General features: G+C 40.7%; 1 protein-coding gene across 1 annotated transcript; it reads left to right on the plus strand.

Annotated features, from left to right (window-relative positions):
• Positions 1-1,543: 1,543 nt before the first annotated feature.
• Positions 1,544-16,804, plus strand: atp6ap1lb (ATPase H+ transporting accessory protein 1 like b). The gene is made up of 7 exons (XM_012876496.3): positions 1,544-1,774; positions 9,865-9,902; positions 10,482-10,564; positions 13,748-13,986; positions 14,167-14,217; positions 14,323-14,566; positions 14,913-16,804. Exons 1-7 carry the CDS (start codon positions 1,641-1,643, stop codon positions 15,147-15,149), a joined length of 1,026 nt encoding a protein of 341 aa, XP_012731950.3. The 5' UTR covers positions 1,544-1,640; the 3' UTR covers positions 15,150-16,804.
• The last annotated feature ends 2,094 nt before the right edge of the window (positions 16,805-18,898 follow it).

The raw sequence follows: 18,898 nt of genomic DNA on the forward strand, positions 1-18,898 counted from the left end.
ATTTTTTTCATGTTTGGCTTTAAAATACCAGGATTTGTACATAACCTTATATGTTTGTCTGTCCAATTACATAATTTTTTAAATATTAAATCATCAGTTGTTATGATTAGTTACTCAGTCATTGAGTAGCCTTCTTACTGAATACCTTTTACTCTTACTTGGCTGACAACTTTTTACTTTTACTTGAGTAAACAACATGATGAAGTCGTGCTACTCTTACTTGAGTACAATTTTTACCAACTCTACCCACCTCAGACAAAATTACAGAACACATAGATGGCTGTGGTTGTTATGTGACAACCCTACTACACTGCATAGGGACAACCATTGGAGCACTGTCTTGTTCGGACATCTGATGTTTCTAGAGTTTTTTCTTAGCACTGTTACTTTAGTTGAGGTTTCAAAACCTACATAGTAGCGAGTACAAAGGAGCTTATTAATAAACAGTTTGATAAAAGTGACCGTGAATAATTTTGGACATGGCATCCACCTTATCTATGACATCAATCTTTTTATGCAAGCACCTGACTTTGTTCATGTCTGTAAATAATTAATTGAAACATGTTGCTTAGTTTCAGTAAGAATCAGATGTAGCTCTGGACATTGGAGTAAATGATAAAGCAAAAAGCAAATAAAAAAAACCCTAACAGAAAAAAGAATACAGTTTTTCTGTGGTGCTGTTTAAGCGTTTTTTTATTAAAACGTGTCATTCTGAAAAATCTACCATGCCAGTAGGCTACAACATTTAGTTATATAACCACTCTGAATCCTCTGCTTTGAAAATCCCCACGTCATCGGATCAGAAAATAACAGCTATGAGAGGTTAACAACGAGATCCCGGGGCAGGCTGAATAATGAGCAGAAAGTGGGATCAGCCATCGGGGTCGTCGGCGTCGGACCCTCATTCTCTTCTTATCCTATGGCTGCTCAGCTGCGTTTGTCATCCGTATTTGCAGCCTCAGTGGACGATTTCCTCAGCCGCCGGCCCCTTCAGTGCTCACAAAAACACATCAAGTGAATTATTTTGCCACTCTGGCTGTGCACTGGATATCTAGGTCATGCAGTCATTGCTCTATTTCTTTTTCCCCCCTCTCCTCCGGCCACCTAAAGACATGTAAACATCCACTCATCTCATCCGGCTCCCACTAAACCTGACCTTGACATTGCCAGGTGATTTTTATTTTTTTTTTCCCAGTGAACGCTTGTATAAACCTGCTCTGGTGTTAGCTTTTTAGAGGTGGATGTCTCTAGTCTTTAGCGTGTGCATTTTATTTGTGGGAAGCTCAGGTACGGTGAGTTTTGGTAATGAAAATGAACCGCCGTCCATGCTTGGGGCTCGCCTGCAGCTATGTGTGCATGAAACAGGAGAGCAGAGCAGTAAAGGCTGTGGGAGGGTAAGCAGACTGAGAGGATAACACAGGAGGGAGTAGGGTGAGAAAGGGAGAATAAGTAGGAGGTGGGGGGGTGGTGGAGGTGGGATGGATGCAGTGAGGGCCGCCATGACGCACGCTCGTCGGCTTGTGCTGGCCCGCTGATTGGCTGCGGCTGCTGCTAGTCAGAGGAGCTGAGATTCAGGCGCTGCTAGGAGAGCAGATTATGAAGCGGTGCTCGACCAGCAGCAGTCTCCTCTCATTGTCTCAATGGCTGCACACGCGCTCCTCATCTGTTCCCTCGCCTTGCTGTCCGCCCTCAGCCGGCCGGGGCTCACTTTCACCGAGGAAGAATTCCAGCCGGGACTCATCTATGACGAAGTGCCTCTGATCCTGGACAGAAGGTGAGTGCATCTTCACTCTCTACGGCTGTGAAGCAGCGGAGGGGTGCAGGAGGAAAAGTGGGGGGGGGGGGAGGGGGGAGGGGTACTGGAGATGCACGCAGGGATGCTGGGATGCTGATGTGTACATCTTCTCTAGCAGGGCTTTGTGCCAACCTGGCCTTCTTTAGTTACAGCTCACCTTGGATGGATCTCGGATTGTGAATTCAATCATCCAAGCAGTGTTGGTATGTGTTGGAGAGCGCTAAGCTTCGAGGCTTTGTTTGTCTCAGAGTGTGGGACCGCATCAGACGGTGCTCATCAATCACAGATGGGGCTGTTGTCTCTGTGTAGCAATGCTGCTTTGGCAAGAGGGAGCTAAATAAGGCTTGGGTAGTGGATGTTAAAATCTAGAGTAGATGAGAAATGGGAGCAGCAAAGGGAGAGGATGATGGGGGACAAGGAGATGAGGCATCTACTGGTTTGTGCTTACCAGTGCAGCCATTAGTGAGAAATTCTAGCCATGTAACGCACATGTCGCCTTGCAAATTGAATCGGGATAAAATATACAGGGCTCACAGCAGTGCCACAAGACAGCCGGGGCCTTTAGCACCGCTCTTCTGCCTGCTTACATAGACATCACTGCAAAGAGCCATCAAACTGTGCCAAAGCCATGTAAGGCTCTTGACACCATGCCATACGTGATGGCTAACACAATCCTTTGATTTAAAACCCACAACTTGCTGCGTTTGCTTTCCTCATTTATCACACAAACATTAAAATCTGAAACACCTTTGCAATTCCAGGTCACCAATAGCTCGTACTAAACATTCAGCTTCAATATTCTCATGGGTCTGATCTAATTCCATCCTAATTTAGGTTTCATAAAACCCCAGCAGACCGGTTTCACAACTTTTGACCACAGCTTGTCCGAAAGAGAGCGAGAGGATGTGATAATTTCTCCCGGGATTTGGAGCCTGTGTCCCGTTATCAAACTTTGTGCGTAACTCTGAAACATAACAGCTAACGGTCACAGGTCAACACTCCGATCTCAGCTCTGACTCACTCAAAGATGCTGTTATATAATAGCAATATTTTATGCCTCGAATATCAGACGCCTTGGAGGGAGCTGAATATGTGTTAGGAAAATATGAGTTACAGGCTGCTGCTGATGAAAGGCTCAGAGGACCCCAGGGATTGCAGCTGAAAGAAACAGGCAGATTCCCCTTAGTAGTTTTGTGTGTGTGTGTGTGTGTGTGTGTGTGTGTGTGTGTGTGATGCTAGAACATGATCGAAAAACAGAACTTAGGTGAAGTTTTTAGAAATACTGTAAGATTATCCTACAATTACCCTACAATTAAGCTACAATGTGGGTTTCCTGAAACTCTCAAAACTGTTGACTGCACAAATCTTTCATTTATCAGCCTGTATTAAAAGTAGAAACCTGAATTAAAAAGAATGCCTATTGCATTCAAAAAGATAATGCAACACTCTATTTTGACCAGACTTGGGAGTTGAATTAGATGTTTTGCAGCAAATGTAAATGAATTACAAGATATAATGAAACAAAAATGTATGTCCAGCGGTTATAAAATGCTTCTAGCCGAATATGTTTTGAAAGGAGATGAACGAGGTCCACATGTGTCCGAAAGATTAAAGGGCAACAAACTAAGCTGTAATTTTGTAAGTGACTTGTGCACACAACTTAAAAGAGTCCAGCAACAGCACAGGCTGAGGAAAGTTGGAGAGCTGCAATAAGTGTAATGGTTATCTAAAAAATAAAATACTGTATATTTAAGCACTACAAGATAAAAAAAAATAGAGGCTCTAATACATGATGTTTCCACATCATGTATTAGTATCAACTCTACACATCTGAAAGTATTTTCCAGCTGTTAATTGTGAGATCATCACTAAATGCTGAGGCTATGTTTGAAAGCATTATCAATTGCAATTATTGGTTTACTATTGGTCATTTTATTTTTAGAGGAAGATCTGTTTTTATGAGGCTCTGTAAAAATTTGAAGCCAAAAAGAACAGGTGGTGAAATACAACTTTTTGGGCACTCCAACATATACCAAGCTGTATTGTAAAAAAAAAAAAAAAAAGAAAGCCTATATCACCCTTCTCAGTAGCAGTTAGTTAATTTGATCTGTCCTATTACACTTGATAAACAATCAACATCACTTAAGTGGGACCCAGTTGTTGAAACTACTCTAGCATCCGTTTACTATGCCTGTCAAAGTCGAAGAATGTCCTCTAGCAGGTTAATAAAAATCCAAGTGAGGACAGATTCACTCATGTAATGACACTAATAAAGGGTTCAGATTTTAATACAAAAAATATTAAAAGTACAATTTCTTCCGCATCTCAACCCCTGGATCTCCGTGAACATTTTCTATGGCTATTTAGAGCTGTCTGGTCGGGTCCAAACCTGGCCTCAACTAACCCATTAAATGTCAGTCTTGTCTGTCTGTCGGGTCCAAACATGTCTTGATCAGCCCATTGGATCAACCCGATCAACTTCAAATCACATTTAAACATCAATAGGCACCCATTACGAAGGCATGTTTTTCACCTTTCACTTTACAGCCATAATTCAGTTTTCTAAATCAAACCGCCTTTTTGTGGTTCTTTCAACAACATTTTGGACATGGACTTGCTGCCTCGCCTGCTCTCCCATGGATCATTGCTCAGGTCTTTCAGCCTGCATGTCTCTCGCAGCATATTTGGCAGCTGTTTGGACCAACACATTATATAGTCTACAAGTGCTTAAATACGTCTTAAAACTGTTAAACCCTGTCAAACATAGACACAGCTTAAAGAGCAACCTATGGAGTTCAAGGTGACAGATCACTTACCTCTATCTGAGACAGATTAAAGAGTTAAAAGACCAGAAGCTAATTTTAGTTTTGCGTGCACAATCAGATTATTAAAAAAAGTTATCTTTTAAAACAGAACATGTATGGGGAAACGTCGTGACTCAATGCAGATGTGATCACCAGCATACATTTGTATTTCTGATAAGCTGGCCTAATTAGAGTCCCAAAAGAAAGGTCAGAGTATCGGTTTTGTTGAGAAGATTGATTAGCGGTCGCTAATCTGGAGATTTAAAAGACAAAGAACTCTAACTAGTGCTATTCAATCATCTTCTTACGTGTGTACATATCTTCCATGGATGAAACTGGAAATCGAACTGATATATTTTAACATCCTCTGTATTAACATGCATGTAGTTCTCTGTAAGACTGAAGTCATAATGTGAAGCCACAAGCTCAGGCGCGCTAACCTTAACTGCTAATGTCCAAGGTGTAGGGAGATTTACGAATCAAGTGCTTAACCTGAGGTCTCATTTGAAGCTGCAATCAAAGCTATACTGAAACTGGCAACAAGGGCCTGACTGGCATCTTAAAGTACAACTAAATCTTAATCTCTGCTAACAAGTCTATTTATAAAACAGTGCCTCAGAGCGGTGGATTAAGATGAGTTTTCAGAAGTAATTTTCAAGAGCACTGTCTACTAGTTTTTACACATTATTACTCACCACTGATACTAAAAATGAGATCCCTGTGTTCTAGGTGCTAAGAACTAAAGTATTTAAACTGGGTTTTAAGTTTTGTAAAGGGACAATAAAAGAACTTTGAGAACAATAGCACAGATACCAAGAGAACCGGCACCAAACCCTCCAAGTTTATTTTATTCTGTGGGCGCAATAGTGACTTAATGGATATAAAACATGTAACTGTCAGGCTAAATCCAAAGAATAAGATCAACAAAAAGGTAACACAGCTCTTTACTGAAGCTCTGAATCAAACACTGCATATCAAACTCAGTCCGTAGTTCTGCTGAGTTTCATAAAGCGGTACACTCTGCGCAAAACTCTCAAACATGCTCAGAATGCAACTGATGGCTGACTCAAGAATAAATATTTTAAAAAAGTTCTCATGCTACCCCTAAGGCTGTGCTACCCAGTACAGATAGCCATGTTTCCCCTAACAAAACCCCTGGTATCCTCAGCTATACTTACTGTAAAATACAGGAAAGGGGAAGATTTCTGAATTCGTTGGTTAGGCGCTGTTACAGAGGCAGGCAGGACTTGCTTAAAAGTTTTGGGAGCAGGCAGCAGATCACCCTTTTTTTGTTTTTTTTGTTTAACTGTGCACAACAGGGAGAGACAACGAGAGATCAGCTATCTGTCTGCTTGAGGAAGGACATTCAGTGAAAAAGTATTGATTGAGAAACCAAAAGAAGCATTGTCATTAATATTTAAACCCCAGCACTTATCTAAAATTAGCGATAAGTTTGAATTTGTTTTGCCTCTGCTCTCGTGGACGTCACGTGTAACATGTTTACACGAACGCACATTTGCGGACGGTTTGTGGCAGCAGGGAGGCAAGCCGTGAAGCGGCTCTGGCTTGGCTTTGATTATGTAAAGGGCCTGCTCAGCACCCAGCCGCTGTGTGACAAACTGAACCGATGATGGGGGCCCGCAAGAGCCCTGGGTTGCTGACCGTGCAAAACTAGCACAGGAGCAAGGCGGCTGGGCTTCGCATAGCTCTCTCATTCTCATAGTCCCGAGGCTCCTGGCAACCAGCTGAGACCACGTAGCTGCACAGGAGGGCTTATTTTTATGACGGTGTTGAACATCCATATTAAATCCAGGCGTCATGTCATGGGGTGTGTGTGTGGGGGGGGGGGGGTGAAGCCTCTCTGCAGCCCTGAGATCATTGATGTCTCAAATATCAATGCAGGCAATCATTGCGCAGCGTCCAAGTTAGCTGCCATGCTGCTGAGGTTTCAGTCACAACTGCCTGCTGCCAAAGGTTTCCTGGAGCTGGCAGCTCTTTTACATACACATGCTTACCCAGCATTCACCAGTGGCAAATATAAATATTAGCATTTATTACATAAATAAACTTTCGTATTGTTACTCAGAGAAGGGCACTGGCAGAGGTTGCTTAGCAAGGTATCAGCACGCATGCGGGTTAGCATGTGACCAGCAACCTGCGCGCAGACACACACACACACACACACACACACACACCACGCTGGATTTAGCCAATCATGATGCTGACGCTGAAGTTGGCAGATGCACACTGGAATGTAGGCTGAAGAGCTTATTTGTGGCTACTGACATCAGGGTATCTTCCACTTGGTCACAGACTCATTGGCATTTGTCAGACGTCACCAAGCAGCTGTCATGACCTGTTCCAATGGTCTTAGGCTTGATTCCAGTCGCTTTGATTTCCTTCATGGAGCAACTTGATTGCCCCACAGCTTTGTGGCATACAACATAAGGGCCTTCTGAGTTCAAATCGCTTTGCAGAAGTATTCTTACCCGCTGAACTTGTTCTAATTTTTTTTCACATTAAAACTACAAACTCTGATGTGTTTTATTGGCTATAGGATTTGATATGCTAGACTAACACAATGTCCAGAAACGTCAGGTATAACGTCATGGTGAGGTTTTAGGCAGGGCCAGCCTCTAAAACAATATTCACAAGCTTTGAAGATCTCACACAACATTATCCAATTTATCCTTTCAAATTAAGCCCAGGGCAGCACAACTGCATTAATCAAGAAAGCAGCCAGGAGGCCCAATGGCAGATCTTGGACAAGTTTTAGTGATGCACTTGACAAATGTAACCTTTTATGAAAAAGTATAAAAAATGAAGCCATTGTTGAAAGAAAGCTTAAAGTGGTCTCGTTGTTTGTGCTACATGCCGTGTAGGGGGCACAGCAAACATTTGGACAAAGGTTCTCTGCTCTGATGTGACCAAAACTGAAACTTCAAGCATGCATGCAAAACACTTTATAAAGTGGAAAATGAACATTGCTCATCACCCTAAACACATCATCCTCACACTGAAAAGATGATGGTGGCAGCAACATGCTGTGGGGATGCCTTTGTTCAGCAGGGACATAAAATCTGCCAAGAGTTTATTGGGAGCTAGATATGGGGTGAATCTGGTATGAAGCTTGTCTGAGGCTGCCTCGAGCAGATGTTCACCTTTCAGCAGAAACAGTGGCACTACACACGTGGAGCTGCAAAGGAATAGATTAGATCGATAAATATGCATGTTTTGTGTTGTGCAAAACTTGAAAATGGATGTTCATGCTGGATGAGCTTGGAAAGCAAATATTTCAGTTTCTACATGTGCAAAGCTGGTGAAGACATACCCCCAGAATACTTGGTTCTGTTACTGCTTTGAAAGGTGGTCCTAGAAAGTACGTTAAAGTGACTCAAAGGGGCTGATTACAAAAGAATGACACAGGTTTCAGGTATTTATTTGAAAAACATTTTGAAAATCATGCAAAATCCACCCCTACTTCCACTGTATTGTGTTGTTTTTCACACATAATTCAGATAAAACACACTAAAGTTTGTCGTTGTGGTGTGACAAAATGAAGGAGTTTAAATGTGCATGAATATTTTTACACGAGGTGCACTGAATGAGCTTCTTCCAGGTCCTTAATTTGATACATTGGATTTTTAAAGAGATTACCATAAAGGACTAAACCCCCCCACTATATATATATATATATATATATATATTTCCTTATATAATACATAAGGAAATTTAACATTACATTTCTGTCAAATCACTTTAGATTTTCAGAACCTTCCAGCAATCATCAGCACTTTTGGCGGTCAGGACTGATGCCCTTGAACTGTCCAGACTGTTGTAGCTTCTGACATCACAATTTAATCCCTTCACCTTGGTCAGAGCCAATGTCTCTCCACATTTGGGCTCCAACAGACTTGACCTGTCCTCACAGCTAATCCTAATCCATCTGGCATCAAAGTGCATATTATTGCCCAGGCAGACACCATATGGCTGGATAACTGATATCCATGGCATCCCCCTCCTAGGGCTGTGATTTACAAGAAGAGCTACACAAAATCAACTAATTTTTAGATTAAAATTAGCGTCTGGGAACATATTGGAGAGAAACGTGTGAACAAGCTTTTGATGACAGTCTAAACAGTTCTTGATTGTTGAGGATCTTTAGGCCTTTCAAACAAGATCTTCCAGAAGATGGCACTTGTAACATTTTTTAAATCAACTTCTTTTTTGCTGCAAATTTGGTTGAAAACAACAGTAGCAGATGGAAGCAATGCCTTGTGACTTACAGTAATTGTTGTTCCCGGTCCCACAGGTATTAAGGTTTACCTCCTTCAAGCTCATTATTGCTGGCTGTTGTACTCCGATTAGAGAGTTAGTCAAGATGATCACAAAGACCAGGTCAGGACAGAACACCTAGTCAGAGGATCTGAGTGACCATCACACCCAGCGACTGGCCATGATGGAGCTGCCCAGTAAGCCCACTGGCACAATATGTTTGTGATTTAAAAAAAACAAAAAAAAACAAAAGGATTAGGATTAGCCTCAAGAGGTACATGTTTTGTCGGCTGTAGTCTTAGACGGGGAGTTGAATAGCCCGGGGCAAGCATGCGAAGACCAAGGAAACGGATGTTCATCTGTCACATGTGCAGGATGTAGGTCAGCACCACACCACAGAGCAGCCATCAGTCAAAGTCCTGCGACATTTTGCAAGACTTATCCTGAACAGCAAAAATTTCTTAGTTTTCTGTATGTGCAAATCCCTTCAGACGTAATAACCTTTATAAAAAGAAGTCACTCTTTCTCTGAAAATAATTATTGTATTTAGCTAGGTTTAGTGGATGGTCTTTGAGTAAAAGTCACTGAATGTTTTTGGTCTCATTTACTACAAGATTAAAGTGACACATAAAACATGGTTATTAAAAGAGGGATACATGTTCACTTTAAGACAATTTTAAATCAATTCAACCATTTAAAAAAAGTGTTCATGTGTATTTATCGCTTGTGCTGGCAAGCAAGATTAGTACTATTTTAGAATTTTATTTTGGGGCTTCATAAAACCATCCCAAGCGCCTCAATTGGCTGCCAGGTTAAACTTTGGACACCCCCTACTCTAAGCAAGAACCTATTCTATTCAGAGTTTTGTTTTATTTATTTATTCCGGATATGGGGCTTACTTTTCCAGTAAAACATAAAAAATAATAAAAGGAAACTGTTTTTATCTTATCTTCAGAAGGCCTTAATTGCATTTTCTGTCCTTTTTCGCAGCAAAGAGAATCCCCATCAAGCAACAAAAGTCACGTCGCGTAAGTAACAAATCCATTCTGACACAAGCCCTGATTCAGCCTAACCTGCCATGGTTCTTTTGACATCGATGAGTTGCACAGATCGGACAGAAGCTTTTGCCTTTTCAATCCTGAGACATCTCTGCTACTTTAAACCCAATCGGGTTTTCAAGTGGGGCCTGTGTGCAACTCGAACACCTCGGTGGGACGCCGAGCTGTGTGTGGTTATATTTACACATTGTGACACAGAGGCACGAATAATCGTTTTTATTTATTTATTTTATTTTTGTAAAATCCACGATGTGGAAAGATGTATCCGGAACAAAATGAACAGTGTTTGTAAACACTGAACTTATTCTGGAATAAGCTGCTGATGAGTCAGTGCGATGACGCAAACCACTGGAAATAGATACGAGCCCAAGCAGCGAGCTGCATGCAGGTCTCTTTGTTCTTTGTGTGCGTGCATGTGTGTGCACTGCGTATATGGAATGATCACAACTTTTATGATTATGCTGCAACCTGCCATAAAGCACTGGAAATCAGATGGAGCTCCCCGGTGATCTAAACCTCAGTGACACATTCGTTCGCTTGCGTTTTCAGGTAAAGACGGAGAGTATGGCCTGGAAAGTGAGGAGGTGTTTTTGACGCCCGAAGATGAAAACCCACTCAGGAGAATACTGCAGGTACGGTGTTCAGCGTTCTCCCCTCCCTGTCTCCGTTTCATACAAACGAACACGAGCTGGAACACACAAGCAAAAAAAAACTGAGCATGCTCACTCAGCCTCACTGTATGACCTTGGATGAAGGAATAATGTTTGTCTCATATTCACCAGAGGTAAAACATCTTTGCCGCCCACACACAGGACCACGGTGCCTGAGAAATTCAATAACATTCCACAGCATGCTTCATCAGCTTATGCAGACAGGCAATTATATCAGTTTTATGTAGATTGGGTGTGTCCTGCATTTGCTTTTCTAAACTCTCGTCCTTTGTGCTTGTAATCTCAGCCACAAAAATGTATCTGTATTTTTTTTAAAAAACACCTTAAATTAGCTGTCACACGAGTACCTTACAGTGATTTGCACTCTTCAAGCAAACAGATTAAAAAAAAGCTAGTGGGGGTGTTTTTTTATCTGCCGACTAATGCCAGGGCTTTCTCTGCCACCATGCACCATTATATGCAAATTCCTGGTTTCCACATGCTGCTCTTTCTCCGTTTGGGATTCTAGTGGTGGCTGGAACACTGAACTTTACACATAGCTGACATTTTACGATCATACAAGCTGGCAAACCTTTAAAATGGCCTTTCAAATTAAATATCACAGCATGAATAAAACTTTGGCGCTCCAGGCTGTGCACATTAGGCCAGGCGTCTTTGCTGTAGGAGAAGACAAGAGCAGTGGATGCTCTTAAACACACATCAGAGGGAAATGTGACGGAGAATACCCTGATGTAAATAGTTCAACATAAGAGTTTCATAAGTTTTGTCTAAGTTTACCTATGTTTGCTTTGGAATGTGCTTCATTACATTTGTACAGCGTTTTTGTAATTTCAGCACCTTTTGTCTTGGTTTTAATGGAGCAGATTAATCTGATTGTATCTTCTCAATATGTATGAAATACATTGACTCATATCATTTTGAATTGTCAAAAGACACAAGCTGAAACAGGACATGCAGAAGATTCATATTTTGACTGACAAAAGTATTCATACACCTTAAACCTTTTCACATTTTGTCACATTGCAATCACAAACAATACATTTTATAGGTACTTTATTCGCTAGAACAGTGGTCAGAAATCTTTTACATTCAAAGAGCCATTTTTGTCCCTGCAACTATACCATTTAGCTTCAGTAATTGACAGGTTTTATATGCATTTACTGAATAATTTAAAATTTTCAAATGAAGTAAAACCAATCATTATATCTATTTTAAGATTTTAGAACAAAATAAATCATCTAACTTTTATATATGAAAAATAAACTCTCTAGTTTGTAGTATGAAGCCAGCTGTGTGAGCACTTTCCAAAAATGTGGAAAATTAAGAAAGCCCAATAAAGAAATATAAAGCATATAGCTAAAAACATTAAAATACTTTTGTAATCCTTATATCATTAATGCCCTTCTGTTGTAGATATTCCATGGAAATATTCAATGAAACCATACAGAATAACTGCTAAAACCACCCTTTCTTATTGCCTTGGTGATTAAAGACATTTGGTTTTGTGAGAGCCACAGTCGAGTGGCTAAAGAGCCACTTGTGGCTCTGGAGCTGCAGGTTGCAGACCCCTGCACTAGACCAGCACATGGTTATGCATAATGAAAAGTGTGATGAATATTTCTATGCAGTCCCCAGAGTCAATAATTTATAGAACCACTAAATGATTTGCATTTACGGCTGAGAGTGTTTTGGGATGTAGCCCTTTGCAAATCTTGATGAGGATAAAATATTCATTTTTGGCCACTCTTCTTTGCTCAAGCCCAGGCAACTTGGATGAAGAATGACTGTGAGCATTTCTGCCACAGAATCTTAATTCTGGTATCTGACTGGACCATTCATAAAAAATGCTTTGATTTAAACTATTCCATCACAACCCTGGTTGTATTAATGGTGCTTTAATGTCATTGTCCTGCAGGAAGCTGAACTCACACCTCAGTCTCAAGTCTTTTGCAGTATCCTACAGGCTTTCTACTAGGATTGTCCAGTATTTAACTACATTCATCTTCGTTCAATGACTGTATTTACACTTAATTAGGTTTCTAGCTAGGTCACATCTGAATTCAATTTGTTGTTGAGTTTTTCACGGGTGTCAGGGTAAAGGGGTTGAATATAAAAGCAAGCCACACTTTTCAGATTTCTATGTATGTTACGTCCACCAGGCTTGTATGGTGGGGTGACATAAATGGAGACCACACAAGGATTAGGGTTAGAAAAGGATTTTTCCTTTGACCAAAAGGATGATTTATTAAATTAAAAAAGAAGTAAAATAAAAGCTGAAGAGGAATACCCGAAAAGAACCGCCCAAGTTAGTCCAAACTCCAACCAAAATAACCAATCCAAGCAAAGCAAACTTAAACAACCTAAACGCAAACGTACAAACCAAACAAGTGATTACTTCAGGAGGGAGAGAGAGAGAGAACTCTAGCAGCACATTTGGCAGCTCTTGATAAGCAGCAGCAATCAAGACAACCAGCAGCTCCTTCACAAGGCCTCTCTCCAACCCTGCATAGTAGGTTCAGTAAAAACTAACTGGGGCCGTAACAATGTGTTAAACATGCTGAAAACCTTCACTTCAGAATTATGCATGGTTTTGTGTTGGAACATAAAATCCCTTTAAAGTGCACTGACAGGTGTGATTCTAACATGAGAAAAAATAAAAAATGTTCAGGGGGCTGAAACATGCTTGCAAGGTTCTGTATATGCAATGTTCAGGTCTTTGTGAGAAGTTAAAATAATTGTAGGTTGTTCTCCTTAGGACAGTAAAACAATCCTATTCTGCTGTTCATACACTGAATACATGTTTTTTTGTGTTTTGTTATTACCATTTGTTTATTTAATTTGAGCCAGAAGACTCTGATGTTTTGGCTCAAATCTACTCTGCATACCCAGAACCAGAACCAAACACAGTGAAGCATCATTTAGTTCTTATGCTCCGCTTATCTGGGAAAAAAAACTCCCAGAAGACTGTAAAAGTGCCGAAACGTTTGAAGTTTGTCGTCCAACTTATCTTATATCTTGACCTATTGCTACTATTGCACTGCGATGTGCAATTTTCTTGTGTTTTGTTCATGTACAGCACTTTGAAATGTTTTGTTACTGAAATGTGCTAGACAAATAAACATGCCTTGCTTTATATCTTTGCAGCCTTTCAAATGGCATCAGCCTGGGATGTCTCTCAGTAAAAGGAAGCTGCTGCAGTCTCTGATGGGGCCTTATGGGCCGCTCAGTGTGTCTTACAATGGGAAGACTTGCATTCTGTTTAAGGCAAAACGGCTGGCAATCCGGTACAGGAACCACACGTTCATCGATCTGACTGAGAGGGTCTTCAACCCCAGCTTACCTGTGGACACCAAGGGCTCAATCTGCACAAAGGATAAAGCTATGTATGTTGCAAAGTATTGACCGTGCCGAAATAATACATTTTTGGGCATGCATAGCAAAACAAGATGGATGTTTCATGTGAAATATATTTCAACTTTCTAAAGTACAGATACTTACTCAAAAATATAATGTTTTTATATTAGTTGAGTAAAATGCTCTCATTTTGGTTTGTTCTGCCACAGACTCTCATTAAGGTTTGGTGATGTTGAGGACTTACGAGGTCTAGTTATCAGGTAAAATGGCAAGGCCTAATTCTAATACTTTTAATCTTCACCTATCACAAGAAAACACGCTAGAATGTGCGCAAGTATAACTAACTGCGTTGTCTCCTTCACAAGGCTTCAGATGTCCAACACTTTTTATGAGGCGGCTGGTCAAAACTGGTTCACACTCGATAGCGTTCACATCCAGTACAACTGGACGCAGGAGGCTACGTTCAACGCCAGTGAGGTCTACGCTCCTGCCACTTCATCCTACCATTGCCAGCACGTCAGCAGCCTGCACAAATATGACACCCTGCTAGTGCCCAGCTCCCACACTGACACATCCGCTAACTGGCACATAACTTTCACTGATTTCCAGGTACACTGTTGCACAAGGGGCACACACTTTGCTGTCTTAACTCCTCTAACGGTGTCTGCATGTTCGGTTTTGGTTTAAAGTTGTTGTCATTCTTGCTACATGGGTGCATGTGTCTGTATGCTAGCCAGCTGGTTCCTTTTAATGTTCGGTGTGTTGGTTGCCAGTCTGCCAGTTTGCTGGCATTTTGGCAGTTTGTCAATCTGTCTTATTTATTCAGCCATCTGCTCAATTGTCTCAACCTGTCCATCTGTCCAGTTTGTCTGTGTTTGGTAAGCCCAATAAGAGCCAGTTGTCCTATTTGCTACTGCCTAATCTGATCTTTCTGCCTCGCTCTTTGTTCTTTCAGATCCAGGCCTTCAACGTACAGTCGGAGAAGTTTGCGTCGGCCAGTGACTGTGCCACTTTCTTGACGCCAGCCATCCTGATGGGTCTGGTGACATCGTTAATCCTGCTCTTAGTCTTAGCCTATGCCCTGCACATGGTGGTACACCTCAAGCACATTGACCGCTATGAGGAGCACAAAGCCACTGTCTACTTCCCCCGTAGTCCCGAGGCAGAGTTACCGGACAAAAACAGCCTGTGAAGGAGAACGTTGAGACAGAGGATGACCGGTGGGCGAGATGGGGGAAGAGGAAGCTGAGAATCAAGGCTGCAGGAGGGAAAAAAAGTATCTTCAACGGAATATTTCATCAACTTAATGACAACTTTGCCTGTTCTTGTCAAAAGCTAAGTCTTAACTCTTTTCAGTAAATGCAAAGTGTGGCCGGATACTTTCTCTTCTCTCCTCATTGACGGGCATCTCCTGGGAAGTCCAAGCCTCTCCTAGAGATGGCTCATTGGCTTTATATCCATGGCCCAGCGTCTGGCCCAGGGTGCTGAAGGGTAATGATTTACACAGGTCTTTGTCCCAGCTGGCCCTCAAAAGAAGCTCACAGTTGCAGCCAATAACAGCTAACTCAGATGCTCCAGCTTAAGTGTATGTATTACATGGCTCCCAAGTGTCATACTGCAAGCAACCATCGCCAACATTGTCCTTCCAGCCTTCATTGCTGTATACTTTGTCTAACACCGCTGCAAAAATGGTAAACTTAGAACAGCCACTTTTATAGCTGAGATAGCCTTATTAGCTGCATGTCCAAATAGGCTGGTGTTCATGGGCTAGCACGGTGTTTCCTAAAAAAATAAGAACACAGATGGTCTCCTGCTCGAGTTTTAGCTTAAAATAACAAGATATGGCACAACGTAAAATGATATCGGGAAGACATTTGGTGGAATACGAATGAAATATTAGGAACCACTGGCATAACATCTGGCTGGAGTGGATGGACCAACTTCACTGGCCAGTCAGAGCCTCTGGCCTCTCTCACCCCACCCCTGAACGAGACTGCTGCTTGGAACTTAACTGTGAAATGGTCTTCTACAGACCAGACAGGACTAAAGGGGATTCAACAAACTAGCACAACATTTGTTAGTAGCGGAAGCACTAACAACAGACTATGAAAAGACTACACAAAGAACTATGCTGCAAAAAGACGGCCCGTCTTAGGGCATGGCAGTAATGCAGGTTTCCAGGATGCAACGGCTCATTCGAGTCAATTATTTGAACAAAGGAGGCCATTGGTCCTCAATTGAGACTGCTCAAACTGACTGCCAAAGTGAAGCCACAAATGAGTTGCCATAACATATGGTCTGAAACAGAGTGAGACAACATGAAAATGAAAGGGAACCATTATAGCTATGTAAAAAAAAAAAAAAAAAACAAAGAGAAAAAAAATGCATTCATGTACAGATGTGTCATTCAGCAGAGGTCTTTTTTTATATTCAGTGTAATCATAAAAACTATTAAGTTCAGTTTGACTATGCTAAAACTCATAACCAAATGATATCCAGAGCTGTAAATATAGGATCTCTCTAGGATCATAGCTGTTTACTATCGTCAAATACTGCACAACTAATAAACACTACAATTGTACATTTGTTCTACTGAGATTGGTAAACATATCAATGCATACGCTTTTTTTTTACGAGGGTGAATATGTTACATTTTCTGTATGTTTGTTTTAAGCTGGGCCAAGATAAGGTTCGGTTTTACCTAACTGTAAATTCTAAAGCAAGATTCCTACCATACACGGATTGAATGCCGTTTAGTCACTGGGACTTATAGATGCCATTATTACGCCAGAAGCCTCACTAGCAGCAGTTACAGAATCAGTAAGTCATTATTACTGACAAAAAAAAGGAAAAAAAAGTCAGCATGACAGTAAATAAATATCTTAACATTCGATATGGCAGTTCTGTCGGTTTGTAGCAGTGTGAAATGTGCTCTTTGGTCATAAATGTATCCTACAATCTGTGGACTGATTGGAGGCAGTTTGTCCAAGGACTAACTGATGTAAAAAGAACAATAAACTGAAATTCTGAGGAACAAATCTATGTGCTGCTATGTTATCACGCATCTTTTAAATCTTTTCTGTATGTCTGTCTTTTTAAATGGTTTCTACAAATACTATTTTATTCAAACTTCTCGGTTAGCGCAATTATGTTAAGGGGACTCACCTCTAGTGAATGCCGCAGAAGTATGAAAGCAACATAGCATGTAAACATAGTAACAGCACTATTATACATTTGTGGCAGGATGTCCATGCAAATGTTATCTTTGTGTTGCTAACTACTACAGTTTTCTAGGCCTGCATCCAGGTCCCAGATCTCACTCCAAATATGAAACATACTGCTTAAAAAAAATAAGAGTAAATTTTTTTGTACAGTGACATCTTGTGGCAAAAGGGAGTTTTAGCAACTTACCAATAACCCTGAACCAATACTTGATGAAGGAAGTTTGCACACAGAATGTCTAAATTTACTTTGTGGAGAGAGCAGGGTTTGGCCAGAGAAAATATATTTGTTTTTTACTCCATGTCATTTATTTGACAGTATTACTTAAGAAACAGTGTGGCAGATTGTTTGCCATTACATTGTCTAACAGGACATATTCCTAGATCAGTGTTTCTGTGTTTCTGCTCTGTCTTCTCAAACCCCCAGTTAGTCGTGGCAGATGACCGTTCACACTAAGCCTGGTTCTGCAGGAGCTGTCTTCCTGTCAAGGGGAGTTTTCCTCTTTGTTGCCGCCACACGCATGCTTGGTATGAGGGAATGCTGCAAAGTTAACTAAAATTTAATTTAAAAGGTAACTAAGCCCCAAATCAACTATTGTTTGGCGATAAACTGTTAACATTGTTGTCTTATAGTGCTGTCTACATATCCTGGTCATTATTTTGACAGTGCACATTTATTGAAATGCTGCTTTAGTGTGAAAAATTGCCAGTGTGGCGCCCTCCTAGGGTTAAATGGTGGTCTTGCATTGAATTTTGAATCTGTATTGCTGTTGGTTCAGAAGTTTTTATGATGTAATAGCTCTGCCGCTGTATGTATGACAAGTCATTTTAACATTTAATCAGTAAGTTTAATTATACTGAAATTACCATTATTAATATCTATAACTACATTTTGACTTGTCGTAATGTCACTGTTACCAGTATGAGTTTTGATTTAAGATATAGCTCATGTCATTCTGACTAGTCAAAACTAAATTGCAGATATCTATGATGACAAAGGACACATGAATGGCAAAATAGTTTAAATCCCACAGGGCAAAACTGAATTACAGATATTTTGAATAAGAACTTTGACTAGACAAAAATATGTTGCAGATATCAATAATTAATATCCAGTCTAGCGATTAAATGTTAATGGTATTGCCGTGGCGTAACTACCAGCATAACTCTGCTCACTCTCCATGATGGCAAATCAAGCTAATTGCTGCTTTCCCCCATCCTGAACACAGCCCCACCCCTCGCTTTCCTGCATATCTCCACCCATTTTGATAGAATTTTTCTAATTTGTCTGGGAGTGAAATTATGCTTTTACATGGGGTTGAGTTACAATTTAATTGAAATAATAGTTACATTTCTCATGTAATATTAGCAAGATTTCCACAGCATAAGCTTTCTAAATGGGCAGAATTGCACACTTTCAATTAATTTAAACTGTTGGTTCTGTCTGATAATAGTGTTTGTAGTGTTTTTCCCCTCTGTGGTTAAAATCCTGTTTTAAATAATCTTTGTTGAATGCAGACTACATATTTTTATTCATTTATTTTTTAGTGGAAGTGATCAAAGGTAGTCAAATATGAATAAAAATAGAACACCAACTTGTGCACAACTGAATGGTCATCGAAATAACCATTGCAAGATGTTGTTTAACAACTGAGAAATAACTTTTGTGTTTATCGGTATATGGCCATACCAGGACGTGAGCCATTTTGGTGAGCCAGAC

This window comes from Fundulus heteroclitus, chromosome 1 (genome assembly GCF_011125445.2).
Source record: "Fundulus heteroclitus isolate FHET01 chromosome 1, MU-UCD_Fhet_4.1, whole genome shotgun sequence".
NCBI lineage: Eukaryota > Metazoa > Chordata > Actinopteri > Cyprinodontiformes > Fundulidae > Fundulus > Fundulus heteroclitus.

Bases quoted from the DNA above. Each gene is read 5' to 3' on its own strand.
- atp6ap1lb (XM_012876496.3), top strand. From the start codon at position 1,641: ATGGCTGCACACGCGCTCCTCATCTGTTCCCTCGCCTTGCTGTCCGCC. The intron at 9,903-10,481 runs GTAAGTAACAAA...TTGCGTTTTCAG, and splicing joins AGCAACAAAAGTCACGTCGC to GTAAAGACGGAGAGTATGGC. The intron at 14,567-14,912 runs GTACACTGTTGC...TTGTTCTTTCAG, and splicing joins TAACTTTCACTGATTTCCAG to ATCCAGGCCTTCAACGTACA.